This window comes from Dermatophagoides pteronyssinus, unplaced genomic scaffold, assembly GCF_027571235.1.
Source record: "Dermatophagoides pteronyssinus isolate colony J.1.1.1.1 unplaced genomic scaffold, Derpt_VIB-CSIC_2022.12 sq0002, whole genome shotgun sequence".
Taxonomy (NCBI): domain Eukaryota; kingdom Metazoa; phylum Arthropoda; class Arachnida; order Sarcoptiformes; family Pyroglyphidae; genus Dermatophagoides; species Dermatophagoides pteronyssinus.
The window spans coordinates 1,178,992-1,196,542 of NW_027461526.1; the positions used below are offsets into that span (position 1 = coordinate 1,178,992).

General features: G+C 28.6%; 6 protein-coding genes across 13 annotated transcripts; 2 read left to right on the forward strand and 4 right to left on the reverse strand.

The window, feature by feature from the left end:
- Window positions 1-1,962: 1,962 nt before the first annotated feature.
- Window positions 1,963-4,336, forward strand: LOC113797408 (uncharacterized). 2 transcript variants are annotated; one of them, XM_075824630.1, is made up of 4 exons: window positions 1,963-2,695; window positions 2,770-3,362; window positions 3,448-3,766; window positions 4,023-4,336. In XM_075824630.1, the coding sequence occupies exons 1-4, from the start codon at window positions 2,345-2,347 to the stop codon at window positions 4,104-4,106; spliced, it is 1,347 nt and encodes a 448-aa protein (XP_075680745.1). In that variant the 5' UTR covers window positions 1,963-2,344; the 3' UTR covers window positions 4,107-4,336. The 2 variants fall into 2 exon arrangements, with proteins under 2 accessions (XP_075680745.1, XP_027203578.2); XM_027347777.2 differs by having other exon boundaries at window positions 1,972-2,695; window positions 3,883-4,336.
- A 1,248-nt stretch (window positions 4,337-5,584) lies between these two features.
- LOC113797352 (uncharacterized) lies at window positions 5,585-9,586 on the reverse strand. Of its 6 annotated transcripts, none has more exons than XM_075824814.1 (2): window positions 9,303-9,586; window positions 5,585-7,403 (listed from the first exon to the last, which is right to left on the reverse strand). In XM_075824814.1, exon 2 carries the CDS (start codon window positions 7,026-7,028, stop codon window positions 6,201-6,203), a length of 828 nt encoding a protein of 275 aa, XP_075680929.1. In that variant the 5' UTR covers window positions 7,029-7,403; window positions 9,303-9,586; the 3' UTR covers window positions 5,585-6,200. The 6 variants fall into 6 exon arrangements, with proteins under 6 accessions (XP_075680929.1, XP_075680928.1, XP_075680930.1 ...); XM_075824813.1 differs by lacking the exon at window positions 9,303-9,586 and adding an exon at window positions 8,398-8,488; XM_075824815.1 differs by lacking the exon at window positions 9,303-9,586 and adding an exon at window positions 8,426-8,470.
- Window positions 9,587-9,760: 174 nt separating this feature from the next.
- On the reverse strand, window positions 9,761-11,401 carry LOC113797480 (persulfide dioxygenase ETHE1, mitochondrial). 2 transcript variants are annotated; one of them, XM_027347864.2, is made up of 7 exons: window positions 11,260-11,401; window positions 11,041-11,180; window positions 10,844-10,975; window positions 10,560-10,749; window positions 10,392-10,496; window positions 10,068-10,274; window positions 9,761-9,996 (listed from the first exon to the last, which is right to left on the reverse strand). In XM_027347864.2, the coding sequence occupies exons 2-7, from the start codon at window positions 11,077-11,079 to the stop codon at window positions 9,959-9,961; spliced, it is 711 nt and encodes a 236-aa protein (XP_027203665.1). In that variant the 5' UTR covers window positions 11,080-11,180; window positions 11,260-11,401; the 3' UTR covers window positions 9,761-9,958. The 2 variants fall into 2 exon arrangements, with proteins under 2 accessions (XP_027203665.1, XP_027203666.1); XM_027347865.2 differs by having other exon boundaries at window positions 11,041-11,376.
- A 163-nt stretch (window positions 11,402-11,564) lies between these two features.
- LOC113797478 (FGGY carbohydrate kinase domain-containing protein) lies at window positions 11,565-13,607 on the forward strand. Its single transcript, XM_027347860.2, has 3 exons — window positions 11,565-11,739; window positions 11,797-12,454; window positions 12,532-13,607. The coding sequence occupies exons 2-3, from the start codon at window positions 11,809-11,811 to the stop codon at window positions 13,557-13,559; spliced, it is 1,674 nt and encodes a 557-aa protein (XP_027203661.2). The 5' UTR covers window positions 11,565-11,739; window positions 11,797-11,808; the 3' UTR covers window positions 13,560-13,607.
- On the reverse strand, window positions 12,998-15,384 carry RIC-3 (RIC3 acetylcholine receptor chaperone). The gene is made up of 6 exons (XM_027347862.2): window positions 14,967-15,384; window positions 14,795-14,889; window positions 14,605-14,733; window positions 14,337-14,547; window positions 14,079-14,242; window positions 12,998-14,029 (listed from the first exon to the last, which is right to left on the reverse strand). The coding sequence occupies exons 1-6, from the start codon at window positions 15,145-15,147 to the stop codon at window positions 13,571-13,573; spliced, it is 1,239 nt and encodes a 412-aa protein (XP_027203663.2). The 5' UTR covers window positions 15,148-15,384; the 3' UTR covers window positions 12,998-13,570.
- Window positions 15,385-15,613: 229 nt separating this feature from the next.
- On the reverse strand, window positions 15,614-17,316 carry LOC113797481 (uncharacterized). Its single transcript, XM_027347866.2, has 3 exons — window positions 17,169-17,316; window positions 16,610-16,910; window positions 15,614-16,526 (listed from the first exon to the last, which is right to left on the reverse strand). The coding sequence occupies exons 2-3, from the start codon at window positions 16,796-16,798 to the stop codon at window positions 16,050-16,052; spliced, it is 666 nt and encodes a 221-aa protein (XP_027203667.2). The 5' UTR covers window positions 16,799-16,910; window positions 17,169-17,316; the 3' UTR covers window positions 15,614-16,049.
- Between the last annotated feature and the right edge of the window lie 235 nt (window positions 17,317-17,551).

Consider the following 17,551-nt stretch of genomic DNA (forward strand, 5'->3'; position numbering starts at 1 on the left):
AACAGTTTGATTTAATGTTCAAGATATTTATATACTGTAAAACATTGCTGTCATTGAAAATTTGAAAAATATTGAGAATCATAAAGAAAAAATTATATTTGATTTGATGCAAAATTTGAACTGAAAAAGTTCAAAAAAATGAAAAGAAAATGCTTAGAATAAAATGAACAAGAATTTTATTTTATTTCTATTTATATAGAGTTATTGTATTTTGATTAACGCGTTCGCTACCGGAGATTTCGAAAAACACATAGAACTACAGCAAATAAACGACGCATATATGCGTCGCTGGTAGCGAACGCGTTAATAATGAAATTCTTTTATTGTGAAATTCTACCTTCACATATATTTGTATGTATGAATTGTTAATATCCAAATTCAAATCAGGCATTGAATTCAGTGCACGAAACCTGTACAAAATTTCAATGTGATGTAATCAAATAAAAATGTGGATTGTCCTTATTTTTTTTCTCTATTTTCATTCATTCATTCATTATTATTTTATATTTTCATTTCAAAACGAACCAAAATTTTAAATCAAATCACAAACTGATTGATTTTTTGAATAAGATTCGAATCATTTTAGTTATTGCTGTTATTTTCATTTATTTTCTTCCTCTTTTTCTTTAACTTATTATTATTTTGTCTAAAAAACACTATCGAATTTCAATGATATTTTTCTGTTCTGTTAAGCATAAAGTTATTCATTTTTCTTATTTCAATTTCGCTTATCAATTTTTTCCGCTTTTTGGTCTTCTTATTGTTGTTATACATTTTCTTTTTGTATGCTGCTCTTTTTTCGGAAACCCGAAACAATAACTTTCTATTTTCATATCGATTTTCTTCCATTTTTTTCGATGTTATTGTCAAAACGAAATTCATTCAATTTTTTTGTTTTGTTTCATTTTGGTTTGAATATCAAATAAAATTTCACTTTGATGACAACATTTACAGCGATTAGTAGAATGATTAAACATTCTATTATTGAATGAAAAAACAACAATGAAAACATTATTTATTCTTTTGAAAGCTTTCGACATATATCTAACAATTAAACAACGGCCCATATCATTTTGGGTTGTTTTTTTTTGTTCATTACATTTATTGTTGACAATAATGATTCGAAAGCGAATGATGAAAAATTCCCAATAGAAATGAAATATTATGTCAATGACAACGGCCATCGGCCACATTCAACAACACTATTCTTTTAATGAATGAACAGAATTTTTTTTTAAAGTTTGATCATTTAATTAAATCTATCTTTCGAATGATAAATTTTAAAAAATAAACTAATGTTTAGATTAAAAAATCCTGATATTAATCATAAAAAGAAATTTAATGGATTTTTTCAACAACTTCAAACAAAAATTTATCATACCTTACTTAAACAACGGACAAAAGCATAGTTTATATTTAATAATTTTTTCCGAAATAATGAAAAATTTATTTAATTAACGCGTTCGCTACCAGCGACGCATATATGCGTCGTTTATTTGCTGTAGTTCTATGTGTTTTTCGAAATCTCCGGTAGCGAACGCGTTAAAGATAACATTTTAAAATTTTTGACCTTATTCAATTAATTTCAGTTAAATAAGAATTAAAATTACGTATGAATAATGATATGATATAAAAAATAGATGATATCTGTCAGGATATACCACAACAGATATCATAATTTAAATTAATTGTTTGAGTTAATCCGGACAATGTATACATAAGATTAGTGTGAAAAGCAATGTAAAAAATTAGTTCTCGTTTTTTTTCTCTTATAATGTTATCAACTGTTGATGGTATTATGTGTTCCGACTGAAATCTGATATAAACAATGATTTAAAAATAAAATAAGAAATTCCATCGTCATCATTATATAATTGAATTGTGCAAGTCATACAATTCTTTTTTATTTCAATATTATTAGTGTAATATATCAATGATTTTTATTGTCTAAAAATGTTTGACATGTGTTAGAAAGGCAATGACTTTCAAATCAGATTGATTGCTTACAATCACAATAAATGATTAAATCGTTTTATCCATATATCATTGTCGATCAATGTATGAATAAAAGAATATGGTCAGAGCTGTCAAACACGTTGATAATGATAAAACGTCGTTTATGTGCGAGTTGCCTGAAATGTTTTGTTTTGTTTTCATCAAATTCACCATCAAGATTTTCATGTAAAATTCTTCTCTGTAAAAACATTGCCCAAACGTTTTTTTATTGATTGTGAATGGAATCAATTTTAATCTCGTTTGTTTGCCTGAGATTTAGTTTCCGTTTATTATATTCATCGATTTTTCGGGTGTTTTCATTTTAGATATTGATTTCGAATTTGTTATCATGTCAAAATCAATCGAAATGAAAGTTGCTCCTGTTCCCGATCGACCAATTGGTACGGATAGCAAACATTCTAATGAATTGAAAAATCGCACAAAAAATTCCGCAATTATATTATTGGATGATGTGAATAAACCACAAACGTCGATGGATGACAAAGATCGATCTTCTTTGAATACCGAAAAATTGGGTATCAGTAGTAGTGATGGCGATGATTTAGAACCTATAGACATGTCGATCAATTTGTATGAAACAATTTTATCCATAATGATTCCCTATATTCTTGTGGGCTGTCCATTTAATTATTGCTTTGATCGTAAAAAACATTCGTGCGTTAATTCAATATTTATGAAAGTAAATATTTTTTTTCCAATTGCTTTTCATGTTTGTTCCTATCAAACTTATCTTTTTGATTTTTTTACGATTAGATTTATACGTTTGTCATTTCAATATTGGTACACGCAATGGTCGTGTTTTGGTTGGTTCGTCTTATGTACAATTTATTCTCACGCAAACATTTGACCAGTGAATCAATTGAAGATATATTCATTTTTTCATATTTACTGGCCGGCGTGGTTGGTCTTGATCTAATATGGTTTAATCGGAAACGAATTGACTATGTTTTACACTTACTTGATATAAATCCAATTGATAAACGTTGTCAGACATTACTTGCACATAGTTGTTTCCGTTTTAAATGGAATCGTTGGAAATTCCATTTATTAACTTCTATTTCATATGTATTTGCAGCATTGCTTATTTTCTATTATGGATATTTGATATACAGTGCTATAGACATAATAACCGATAAAGATCAAGACCTTGAACTCATATCCTGGCTACGTACTATGCGTTTCATTACAATTTACGCATTATATTTTTTTGTTGCTGATGCTGTATTATTGATTGCCTTAGTTTGGTCACTCAAATTTCGTATTATACATCTGAATTTATTCATTAAAAATTTGATCAAAATCGAAGATGTTCCAGAAATAGATGACATTGAAATCATCAAATCATGGTTTGAAATTTTCAACATATCTATTGATTATTCTTTCTTTCTTTTTTGATTACACAACGTAATTTTGTATCTATTTATTAATTAGGTTTCAAAGCATTTTGAAAATAACTCGAAAAATCGATGATTCATTCGCATTTTACTTACCAGTGTTCATTGGATTCCTATTTTTTGGCATCATTTATTTCGTTAGCCAAACAATTAATATTGTCAAATCGGGTGTCAATGGCGAAAGTGCACAATTTCTTTCGACAGCATGTTTATCATTTCTAATGTCATTAATATTGTTCTATGGTCTAAAAGAATTGAGTGACATTCATCAACTATCGTCAATGACCAAATTGATTCTGTACGATTATGTGCTAGATACGAAACCCCAAGACAGATCAACGAAATTTTTTGAAGAGGTTTGCATTTCATTCATTCCTGAATTTATGTCATGTTATTTTATTTATTTATTTTTTCGTTTGTCGTTTTGATTTTTTTCCTCCTTCATTCCTTATTATAAATACCGCTGTCATAGATAAATTTTGTTGCTAATGGACTGCTATCTAATCAAGCAACATTCACATTACTTGGACAAATCGAATTAAATAGAAGATTTCTAGCCAAACTTATTTTGATTATTTATTCTTATACAGTTATTTTCAATCAATTCGAAAGAAAAATTCCATCAACAACAATGTCAAATTGATAAAGTCGAAATTCCTATGTAGAATAGATTCACGCAAAACAAATACCGCATAAATTAATTTGATGCATTATTTTCACCAAGAATATTTTCATTGTAATAATCACGAAAAAAGATATATTGGAAGTAACATTAATAATAATATACAAAATTGTTTCGAATATTCACAGCATTTTTACAAATAACATGGTTTTTTCAAATCATGAATATAAATTCTGAACTGTTTTTCATTATTATCAACTCCATCATCTTTTTGAATTTAATAAAAAATAATTTTAATACTTGATGCACAAATTCCTATTATTTTTTTGTTACCGTTTTTGTTACTGTACATGATTTATTCAACTGAAGTCATTGAAAAAGTATACTTCTCTTCAATTTGACTCGCAAATAAACAACTCGAAAGTTTTTGTTTTTGGTTTTATTATTTTCATTTTTTTTTGCATTCAATTTGTCCTCAAATAAATAAATATCAAAAATTCCATTAAAAACCAAAATCAAATGCGTAGTATGTAAAATAATTCCTCACAACCAGAGACAAAACATTCCGAGCATGTTATTTGATCAAAAACAAAGTCAAATTTCATCATCAACATAAAAGAACGAATAGATGCAAATGACAAAAAATAAAATTGAATTGAATTTATTTTTAAAAAAATTCATAGGCTTGAAATTTTTTATATTTCTGATTTGATTGCTATTAACTTTAATGGTTTTCAATAAATTCATTTCTTGGAATTGAATCACTAATTTAAATTAAATGTTGATGATTGAATTGAATTCCAAAAAAACAAATTTATATTGAAAATTTGATTGAAATTAAAACAAGTGTCATGATTTTGTTATCTCTAAAATCATGGTAATGAAATTCCAATAACATTTGATTAAAACACAGATTTATATTACAAACAGAAAATTGGATTCTTTTCGCATTTTTTTTAATTAGGATTAAAATGGGTCGATGGTGTCTGAAAGTTCAAATTCTTTGCTGCCGAAAAAAAATTCAATCAAATTTATAGCTCAATAGATTACACGTGATAATAAAATATCAACGGAGAAAAAACTTTCAAATTGAATTCAATATATGGTTGGCCGACATTCTATTACAAATTTAATCAATATCAGATTGAATACAGATTAAATCTGATACCTACGAATATATTATTTTATCATTTTTTGATTAAAAATGAAATCGAGAATTTTTGTTTTGTTTTGAAAATAACATTATTTTTTACGAAATAATTGTATTTAAGCGTGATGAACAAAAATGAACTTTATATTTGTAAACAGTATATTAATATGAAATTATAATTTTTTTCTCTCTTTTCTTTTTTTTTTTCAAGTAAACACAAATGCCATCTTGTTGGCAGTGTGTTAATTTAATAAAATTAAAAAAAAAAACAAAAATGAACTTATTTGATTCGTTTTCCGTTCTGAGTTTCTATTTTTTTTCCTTTATTTCCATACAATAACAGTGAATAAATTAATTTTCTTTCCAAATTTAACATCTTTTTTTCATTATTATTTGACACATTCATATATGAGCAGCAGATATACAACAATTAGGTGAATTTTGAATAACATAATATTTACATAATATTTATTGTCCGAATCGAAATAAACATAATGAATGAACATATATTTTTTTTAAATATCAATTTAAAGCATAAATTGTGCCGAATACATGTTCTGAACATGACGGATTTAAAAGCTCTTTGTAATTAGTGACATAAAATATATTAATAACGAAAGTTACATTTCAAATTGAAGTTTAAATTACAGTGGATTTTTTTGAAATAGCTAACTTATTACCGAATATATAATTGATATTGAATAATATTTTAGTTGTGTATCAATGATTAGTTGTACGATAGATAAACAATTTGGAATAAGTACAAATAAAATTTGGATATTTAAAAAAGTGCAAATTCGAAATATTTTTACGTAAATCTTAGATATTTGAAGTAAAATTGATTTAAAATTAATCCAAAAAAATTATGATTTCATTGAAATATTTTCGAACACACAAGCACATACTATGCTTCAAAAGAATACACAGGTAATTACAGAAGATTGACATCTTGAAACTCAGAAACAGGATAAGAATGATTCTTAAAACATCATTTTTCCTTAGATATATCGCATTACTTTTACTGCTGTTTTTGTGGTTGTTGTTGTTGCTGTAGTTGTTGATTTTGTTCTTTCAATTTTTCAATGTAAGAAGCAAATAATCGGGATAAAATCTCTCGTCGTCGTAATAGTTCAGCATTTTTATTCGATAATTCATTCGAATCTTTAATTCCAGATTCGTGTGAGGATTTTTTTATCATTGATTTTATGGACACTGTTGTACCACCTTCAACTGATGGTGATGATGTTGTTGTAGAATCTGTTGTTCGTTTGTTCAGCATGGAAATTAAATATTTTTCAAATTGATTTGGTTGGCTATAAATAACACCCAATATGTTGTTTCCTTCAAGTATTGGCGGCGTTGCAGATGAAGATGCAACTAATGATCGTTTAGTTTGCGTTAATGAATCGCTTAGTTCATAATCCGTTTTTGAAATTTCCGATGAATGAACAATCTTGGCCAGCGGAAGGTTTTCATTGAATAAACGTCTTTTGAATTCAAGGCATTCGAATGGATACATTTTGTTGTAATCAGCACTTCGTTTACCGAAACGCGGTGTCTTTCGAACCGGATTTAATTTCGGACAAACAATTGTAGCTTCGACTGATGCCGAATTCTGATTGATTGTCCAGAATCGTAAATCGAAAAAAACAAAAACAGCAAACCATAGTAGAAAATAATGAGATGTGAATAATAATGAAGAATTCGAATACCGATATTTCGAATTCATCATTGATGATAGCGATTTTTTTGACGGCGATAAAATTGAATGATTTTTATTTGTATTATTGTCGTCGTTGATGTTGTTATGGATATCGACAGAATATTGATTCATCTCTGTTGACATATTTGCTGGAATTTGATCTCAGTTATGAAATGAAAATTCTAAATGTATTTATTTTTGTTTTATATTTTTGTTTCAAACAAAAACATTAATTGTGAAAAGTTTTTGATGATTATTTTATAATAATGATAATGATGATGGGCAATGATCAGTCAAGCACTTTGACAAATTAATCCAACAACAAAAAATTATACACGTTAAAATGTTTATAATAGAAACAGGAATGGCGAAACGTTCGTAAAAAAAACAATAGAATATAAGATCCCTAGGATTTACTGGAACCACGAATTTTGGATTGAATTGATTCTGGTCGAGTTTAAATACTCGAAACTTATGGTTGGTTGATCTTGATACCATCTTCGACGTCGTCGTAGTTCTCTTTGTGATCAAAGAAAAAAGACATTTACTCTAAAATAATAAGCAAGTAACCATTTTATTTACACATTTTTTTATAATGAAACTTTACAATGGGCCGACCCGTTTATTTAATAAACAAAACAAGCAACAATGATCTAACGCTAAGTAAACAATGAATCGAGTTTATGAGAGGGAAAAAAAGACAAACTATGTAATAAGAATAACAAAAAACATTTGACCCGAAAATAAACATTCAATTTTCAATTAAATTGAAAAAATAAACGCATTTAATTTGACGTCTTTGATTGTCATTTGATCATCCACTTGAATTTCCTAAAATTTTCGATCACAAACTTTGAGTCACTAACTAGAAAATATCCTTGACTTTTAAGAAAAATATCTTTAACCTGTCCACGAGGGTGAAAATTCTGAATTATTTTACGCAACGCCCATTTATAATGATTATTTAAATTAAACCAATATTATTGTCGTTAATCATTAAGAATTTTTCTTTTGAAAACGAATTTGATCGGGCGTGTGAATTCGCCAAAACATCGAATTAATATTTACTTAATTGAAGATAGCGTTTTTTTTATGTTTATCTGAATCAAGGATGGGCGTTTTCATAACTTAATGACTTATTTCTCAGTAGACAGAGATTTACCTTTGTATCGAGTAGAAAATCTAAACAGGATGATCTAACTTTATTATTGTTTTTTTGTTTTGTTTATTTTAACCGAATACAAAAATTTTATCTTAATTCATTTTAGATGATAATAAAATGGAATTCATTCTCGACCGATTTTATTTTTATATAGATGTAGTGTAAAAAATGTAATTAAATGAGATAAAATGAGCAAAAGAAAAAAGTTTCATTCGAAAAGTATACAATAAATAAATGAAGATATTAAACGATTCCAAAAAAATTTAAATGTTTATCTGTCTAGTAAATACGGATTTCATTGTAAAATCAAACAAGAATTTAGAATTTCAAACTCTGATTTCAGTAATATACGTGTAGGATGTGAAAACTCCCAGCATACAAACATAATGCTTAACGCGTATAACCACAAAGAATAATTAAGAAGAAAATCGTGTAGATTGCGATTTGTTGTTACTTTGTGATTCATCATAAATAAACATATGATAAAACATATAATAAAAACATTGACTTTGATCAGATTTAAGTTTGAATGGATAAATTTTTTAAGTTTTTTTTTGTATATTCGTGACAATCATACATATTGATGTGAAAAACGAATTCACGAACGTTTTCAGTAAATATTTATTCTGATATATTAAGATAACGATTACTTGTTGTCATTCTATAGTGGAAAATAATTTTTCAAAATTATTATTTTCATATGAATGAAATTCAGAATCATTAATGCAGCTAGCAGAAATTTAATTTTACATTGTCCATTTCAAATTTTATGTATTGTTCATTGACAACATGAATTTTAAATTACAAAATGAATTCCACATAAATGAATGATCTATTTTCACATATGTTAAAGACCTTTAAAATTGTTGAAAGTTTTTTTTTCATTACAATTCTGGGGTACACTTATGCTCATCAAGTTGAGCCTAAACCGAATTAAAAAAAACGAAAAAGAAAAAATAGGGAAAAATCGAACATTGAACAAAAACACAAATTATAGATGTATAAACGAGAAAAAAATTGATGAAACACCAAGGAAAAATTTATGAAACCAGATATAACCCGATATAAATGGTTTTAATATTTATAAAGCCCTGAAGTCTGGAACATTCGTTATTATTCTTATTATTATACATAAGGATCCTTATTACATTTAATTCAATTTATAATTTACAACTGGAAAGCTGTTCGAAAGTTTTGGCGAATTCAATAGAAATCAAAGAAAAATGAAAAATGAAAAATAAAATAAATAAACGAACAATTTTTTGCCAAATTTTATGAAATTCTTTATTTTATTTTATTTTTCGCCAATTGTTTGTTTTTGGGTTGGGCGGTTCCACCCATTTCTTTTCATCATCATAATCTCAATGATCAAATGCGACAATGATGGTTTGATGAAACCTATGACAATATGATTATTTCAAAATATTAACATTGATGACCATCGACTTCACTATTGTCTTGAAAATAGTGAATATTTGTTCATGGACCGAAAGACGATCAAATGGACCAAATTTCAACAACTACGTCATAGACATGAGACAATTTCAAGATCAAGTTTGTTTTTTACCCAAAAACCAGAAAATAAATATTTCAATTGTAAATGCTAATGAATGAACCAAAATATTTATTTTTAAATGTACATGGACGAAGAAAAAAACTATGAGTAAGATTTGTTGCAAACAATGAATAAATTTTCATTTTACAGTTCACTGGCTTTTCTTTGATGCGAATCTTTTTTATTATTCTCTATGTTTTTCAAGATAATCGTTTTAAATAAATATTATTAATCAGATAAACAGTGTTTAAAAAATATAAAATAAAAAACAATCCAATATTGATGATTATCCATTAGGAAAATAGATTTAAGAAGATAACCAACACCTTTAAAATTCGTGATGATAGTCATTTAAAATTAAACACCACAGACCATGTTGGCCGGCACGGCAATATCTAGATAGCGTGAATGACAAAATTGAAATAGATATTTTACTAACTAATAAAAAAAAGTAAAAAAAAGTTACCAATTAATTTCGGAAGTTCAAGTTTAAGATTTTCCATTAGATCAATGAATTCATTTCGTGTTCGACTGAGACGAGGATTATAAAGTTTTTCTTCGCCGATTGTAGAACATGTATTACCATTATAATCATGGCCTGGATAAACAATACATTCATCCGGTAATGTATAAAGCTGATTGTGTATTGAATCATAGAGTTTTCCTGAATCGCCTACAATTCACAAAATCAATGTTTAAGTAAGTCGTAAATAAAGTAAATAAAATAGAAATTTTTGTTTATTTTGTCTTCTGAATTGTTTATTGTTTTTAGTTACGAAACTGAAAATACCTTGTTGAAAATCGGTACGACCACAGCCACGAATTAATAGAGAATCGCCAGTAAAAACAAACGGACCGTTGTCTAGAAAATACGAGACACATCCATTTGTATGTCCTTGATAAAACGAATTTTTTGTTTGTTTGTTTGAACTTTTTAAAATAGAAATTTTTCAATTACCTGGTGTACTTTTGACCAACAAGTCAATATTTTCTCCAATTTTGATTGAATCATCATTTTCAACATGAATATCAGCTCGGGCATTGCTTTCTTTAGATATGATTGATTTTACTTCGGTCAAAATCTTCTTAATTTGTCCACTGCCTGTTATATGATCGGCATGAACGTGTGTATTGATTACATATTTGAGCTAAAAAAAATGAAAATCAATTAAAATAAATAAACAAAATTTGACAATAAATCAAGAAAAACGATTTCTTTCAATTCAAGATCAATGGTCTTACATTCAAATCTAACTGTTTGATCAAAGTAAGATCTCTATCAACCAATTCTTTAACAGGATCAATCAGCAATGCATCTTTGGTTTTTGAACAAGCCAACAGATACGTATAGGTACATGATGCACGATCAAAAAGCTATGACAATTCGGATGAATAAATTCAATGAAATTAAAGCAAAAAAAATAAAAATAAAGTAATACCTGCCGTAAAATTATTTCAGAATTACGTATCATAGCCATGATTGTTGATGATACTTAAATGACGATCTCCGGCTTATGTATGCTTTATCAGACTGAAATTTCACTCATCAACTAACAATCTTACAATAGATACATGTATCCTATAGCAATATGAGTTTGGAAATTTACAAACAAATCGATTGTTAGAAATAATATGGTTACGTCAACGCCAATCCTGACCTCGATAAAATCATCAAATCATGTCATAATGAGCATGTTTTTTTCGAATAGATTTGTTTAAAATTTTATTCGAAACTAAATAAAAAAAAACTTCAATCAAAAAGCTAAATCAACAATTTATCAATTCTTTCGAGTCGAAATTCAACATAATTTCTATTTATAATGAGAATATTTCCAAGGAATCGGCAATTATTCTGTTTGTATATTAAATGGGAAATTTTTCCAGGAAAAACATCTGCATTCGCTTTTGTTTTATAAATTTTCATCGCGAATGGCTTCAATTCAAGCAAGGACAAGAAAATAATAATGATAATAAAAAAAATTTGATTGTCGAAATTGATCATGATCAAATCGTATGTTTTTCATCGACTAATCATCTGCATAAATGATTAAATAGGATGATTTAGCAATCTACATTTATGCTACCGAAGTTGGTCGTATTGATTTGAATTGGGTTCACTATTCGTCATCGTCATCTGAGTTAGTTATCCTTGATTGATGAAATACTTATTCTAAGTTTAATTAATTGATTTAAAGGCCTTTTTTAAAATGCTCACACTTTGTTGTGATGTCGGTTCTGGAAGTGTCCGTGTAGCCATTTTTGAATTCAATAATTATCATTTGAACTCAAAACCGTTGGCTGTTTCTACACACCCGTTGATTATATACAATCGAAAGAAGAATTTTTATGAACAAAAATCAAGCGAAATATGGCAAGCATTTTGCATGGCAGCAAGAGATTGTTGCAAGCAAATAAAATTAAATCGAATTCCATTAGTGATTGATTCGATCGGCTTTACTGCAACATGCTCGCTTGTCATTATCACTGATGATCATGATAATCGTGGAGAATCATCAAATGACTATGATGTAATCATGTGGATGGATCATCGTGCTCTTAAAGAAGCTGAGCTTATCAATCAAACTGGTCATCAAATTCTTGAACAATTCGGTGGAACTTGTTCACCCGAATTTTCATTATCGAAACTTATTTGGATTTATAATAATGAATCGGAACGTTTTCGACGCACAAAAGCTTTAATGGAATTACCCGATTGGCTTAGTTATCGTTGCTCGAATCAATGGTCAAAAAATCAACCAGAACTATTTCCTCGTTCACTATGCTCGGTAGTCTGTAAATGGGGTTTTGATGCTGAAAATAATAAATGGCGTTCAGATTTTTTCGAAAAATTAGGTTTGAATTATAACAGATTCCAGTTGATTAATTCTTTATTATTTGATTTTCATGTTTGCTTATATTAAATTATTCAGGCATAAAGTTTGATGAATCGATACGGATGAAAATCGGCAACAAAATAATTCAACCTGGAATGATAATTGGTTATTTAAGTGCTGAAATTGCACAACAAATCGGAATATCAATGAACGATGGTGATCAGCCTATAAAAATTACTTGTCCATTAATTGACGCTCATGCTGGTGCACTTTCAATGCTAACGTTTTCAAATTCTTCCATTTCAAAATCAAATTTGGGTGAAACATTTGAAAATGTACTCTGTATGATTGCCGGCACCTCAACTTGCCATATGATTTTGAATCAAAATCGAACCATGACCAAAGGTATATGGGGACCTTATCGTAACGCAATCATTCCGGGATATTATCTACGTGAAGCTGGACAAAGTGCTTCAGGAGTTTTAGTCGAACATATCATTCGACAGCATAAATCTTCAGATGAAAAAGATTTCAAAGAAATTATTGAAAAATTGAACAATGATTTACGGGCCAAGAATTTTATTTATCAAACTTCATTGGTCATGAATCCATCATACCACGGTAATCGTTCACCAATAGCCGATTCACGTCTAAAAGGTGCCATCTATGGTATGACATTGGAAGACGAATCATTGCTTGAAATTTATTGCGCCACTATTGAAGCAATTGCTTATGAAACAAAATTCATCGTCGAAGAAATCGAACGAAATGAACGATTGATTAGTCAGGTGATTGTAAGCGGTGGTCTGACTAAAAATGAATTTTATCTTCAAAAACATGCTGATATTTTGGAACGAAAAATTTTTGTTTACGATTTAGATGGCGCGGATCATATGCTAACTGGGACGGCAATTATGGCTTTCGTAGCAGCTATAAATCACTCGAATTCATTGGAGGAATTAATCTCTTTGCTGAATCAAGTTCGAACCGATATCGTCGATAAAAAGAAAATTCGAATCTTCGAACCACGATCAGAAATACTTGATTATCATCGAAAGAGATACAAATGTTATCGTAGACTATTGGAATGTTCAATTGAAATAGAAACAATTATGTCATCTTAATGAGAATTTGTTCATTTTTTCTTCAAATGCATAAATTTTTCCAGTTTATGATTGATTCTTCGTACCAATTTCGATGATGAACTTTTCGATTGCTGTTCGAAATAATTTAATTCGTCATTGCATTTGTCTTTGAAAATTTTTGTCCTAAAATTATCAATGATGCGTTTTCGCATCATTCGATAATGTTTGTTGTTCAAAATTTCAACAGCATTTGTTTTTTTGATAATATTTTCTTCATTTTCCTTCTCGTCTTCATTTCTATTTTTGTCATTATTCTCATGGCAATCTTCTGCCATTGCATGATCAATTTGTTCATCATCATCATCATCATCACTGTGATCCTGCTGTGCTGTCACATTAATGTTTTTCATATTATAAATGCAATGATTTTCTGTCATCGAATTTTCTTCTTTTGAGACTTTTGAATCCTGTTGTTTTTGTTGTTCTTCTTCATTATCGTTTTCGTTTTGCTAAAAATGTATTTGTTTAGATAAAAGAAAAAAAATAGAAATAACAAACCTTTATCTGTTGATCGTTGATTTGTTTATCCGTCTCAAGAGAACTTTTCGCTTGATCGCCATCTTTTTCACAATCAGCCAATTTACATGAACATTTTTCCGTTCTAATTAGATTATCACGAAATGTTTTAACATCTTCCACTAATGAATGCATAATTCGGCTGACTGTTTTTTTTGTTATAAGTTTTCGAGGAATTTAAAAATTATAATTAGAACAACAGTTTGTCAACAAAACAAAACAAAAATGATCCTTTTTTACCGTTTCTACGTCCATAATAATCGAATGTTCGATATGAACTACGCGACATGAATGGATCATAACGTTTGTATGTATATTCATGTCTTAATAAATCATATTGACATTCACGACATTCTTTAGGATCATGTAATGATGACCATAATGATTTTTTTTGATGAGATCCTTTGGTTGTTGTCGTTGATTGATCATAATCATCAGATTTTAGTGATAACTATGTAAAGGAAAAAAATTTGTCAATCTTTAGCAATAAAAGACATGAAACTTATACCTTAAATAAAGCGTACATAAAGATAACGATCAAAATCAAGGCATATAATGGAACAAATACATTCCATACACTGTTTTGACTACCACCTACGCCAGTCAAAATTTCACGTTTACCGGTGTAAAATTGGGGCTGTAATATAATAATGTACGGTTATAGTTGAACAAAAGAACATATCAACACTTTTTCATACCCTTCCGGGAAGTTTTTGTGGTTGGGTATTTTTATTTGGTGATTCTCTCATCGCTTCCAATACTTTTGGTGGTAGCATATAGTTGTTTGCTGCAGCTATGATTTTTTTCCCAAAAAAACGATATCATTTATTTAAATTTAAATTTTGAAATTCTTTTGAAAAAATAATTTACCATTTTCGGACGATTGTCGAGAATCCCATCTTAAACCATATAAAAGCATTGGATAGAAAATTTTTGGCCATAAAACGGCAAAACAACCGATGACAACGATAACAATGCATAAACTTTTAAAATTACTTATTCCATTCGATGAGATTGGTGTCTCAATTGTTTCCGATGCTGATGACGACATATTTCCAATGGATTATTATTATTAATGATGTTTATAATGGATAAAATTGTTCGAATGAATAACCGAAAAAAACTATATATAAGATATATGAATATCATCCAATTGTTTACATCTTAATTGGATTTGCTACAAAAAAAAAAATTCGCAGATCAGATTCATTCGAATTTAGGTTTTCATCGATGTGCTCGATTAATCGTAAAAATAAACAACAGAATTTCGACACAGATATTCAATTTATAACAAGATATACACATTCCAAACGAAACAAATGGAATGATCGAGCTTGCGCTTGGCCTCATCATATTTTATTTTCGATGGAGAACATCATCATGTCCCGAAATGGAATACCCGGTATGAGAAATTCATTATTTTCTATATATATCCGTCTAGTTAGGGCGCGGAACACACACGCACACACACATACACAAGAACATTCAAAAAGGTTCCAACATTACAAAAAAAAAAATATAAGAATATTTGAATTTTATTTATAATTCCATCGATATAAGCAAAAATCAAATCAAGCAAACACACGTGAATACAAACACACAAATTAAAAGTTCGCCGAGAATATTAAAAAAAAATCGGCTTTTTCTTTTCGAAGAAAAAATACCGAAAATTAAAAAAAAGGACAAGTATAATCAAATTAAAGATTTAGTTTTGGAATATTAAGAAGAGAAAAAGAAAAGCTTATCAATATGGAATATCAATGTAGGATAAATTGAGATTTTTTTTAAAAAAAAGCAAACAAAAAGAAAGTTCAATTTGTGGACCAAAATGTCAAGGATAATCGATGAGAAAAAACTGGGTAACCAGTGATGTAAAATGTGTGTAAATATGGTAAGCCATTATTACATCAAACCCACATACAAAAAAAAAGACTTTGTCTATTTGTTGTTTCGTTATTCGGAAGTTGGTTTTGGTTGATCATCACTTGGTTTTTCTGGATCTAACATCGATTTGAATTCTGATTCAATAGAATTCGGTGAAGTTGTTGGTGAATAACGTTTAATTGGTTGTCCTTCTTTGTTGATCAAAAATTTTGTGAAATTCCATTTGATCGCTTGTGTACCGAAAATTCCACGTTGTTTAAGTTTTAACCAACGATACAATGGATGAGCATTAGACCCATTTACATCGATTTTTGAATACATATCAAATTTTACGTTATTCTTCTTGGCAAACTCTTTAATATCGGCATCGCATCCAGGTTCTTGTCCGGCAAATTGATTACAAGGAAATGCAGCCACACGAAAACCACGACTTTCATATTTGTCAAACAATTCATTCAATTGTTGATAATTCGATTTAGTAAAACCACAATTCGAAGCTACATTAACAACCAGAACAACTTTTCCTTCATATTTAGAAAGAGAAACCTTTTAGAAGATAAAAATTTCGAAATCATTAATCAATACAAAAAAAAATCCTGTATGAATGGTGTGATGAAAAATATTCTTACCACATTACCATCAATATCTTTGACTGTGAAATCATACAAAGATTTATAATCTTCTGGCTTGAATGAATCACCATTTGTTATTTCTTGGCTACCGTTTGTTGTTTCTTGTTGTTGTTCACATTCTTTTTTTTCCAATTTTTCATCACCAGCAGTATTCGGTGTCACAGTATTATTTTCCACTTCAGACATGATGAAAATGATTAATGCTAACGATACGATCCAAACAATTTGATTAACAAAACGAAATTGATTGATATATCGTTGTCGTTGTTGGCGAATTGAATCCAGTTGGGACGAATTTCTTTTTAGTCACACAAAAAAAAATGAAAAATTATTTTTATTGAAATCGAAATTATCAAAAATCAAGTTCGAATATATCTTATAAAGGAAAAAATGTGAACGATTTCTATTTTTCCGATTTAAACGTCAAAAAAAAAGTTAAACGTTAATAAATTTTTTTTTCTATTTGCTATGGCTATAGTCGACAAATAATCAGTAGAAAAAAAAAACGAAAAAACGGCTATGAACAAGCTTTACATAAACACCTCTAAACACATACAGAGTTTGAATTTTTCTTGTTTTTGTTTGTTGGCTGTTGCACCAATTTTATTATGATTGTTAGAAATTTGTAGGTGGTGTCATCATCATCATCATCATCTATAAAACGAATGTTGTCGAGGTGGTAGCAGCCATTTATGATGGCAGAGTGGTGATTGGATTTTTTTTTTGTTTTCGAAATGGAGGCGATCATATAATGAAAAAAGGGCAAACAATAAAAAGGGGGTAAAACAAAAATATTAGCTGTATCAAAAAAAGAACAACAACAACCAAATGTATAAATTCAATAACATCAGCTATTCCAGAAAAAAAACACATATACTAGTCCGACAGAAAAATGGCTAAACTGAAACCCCCCAACTCCAAAAAAAACTATTGCTTTTA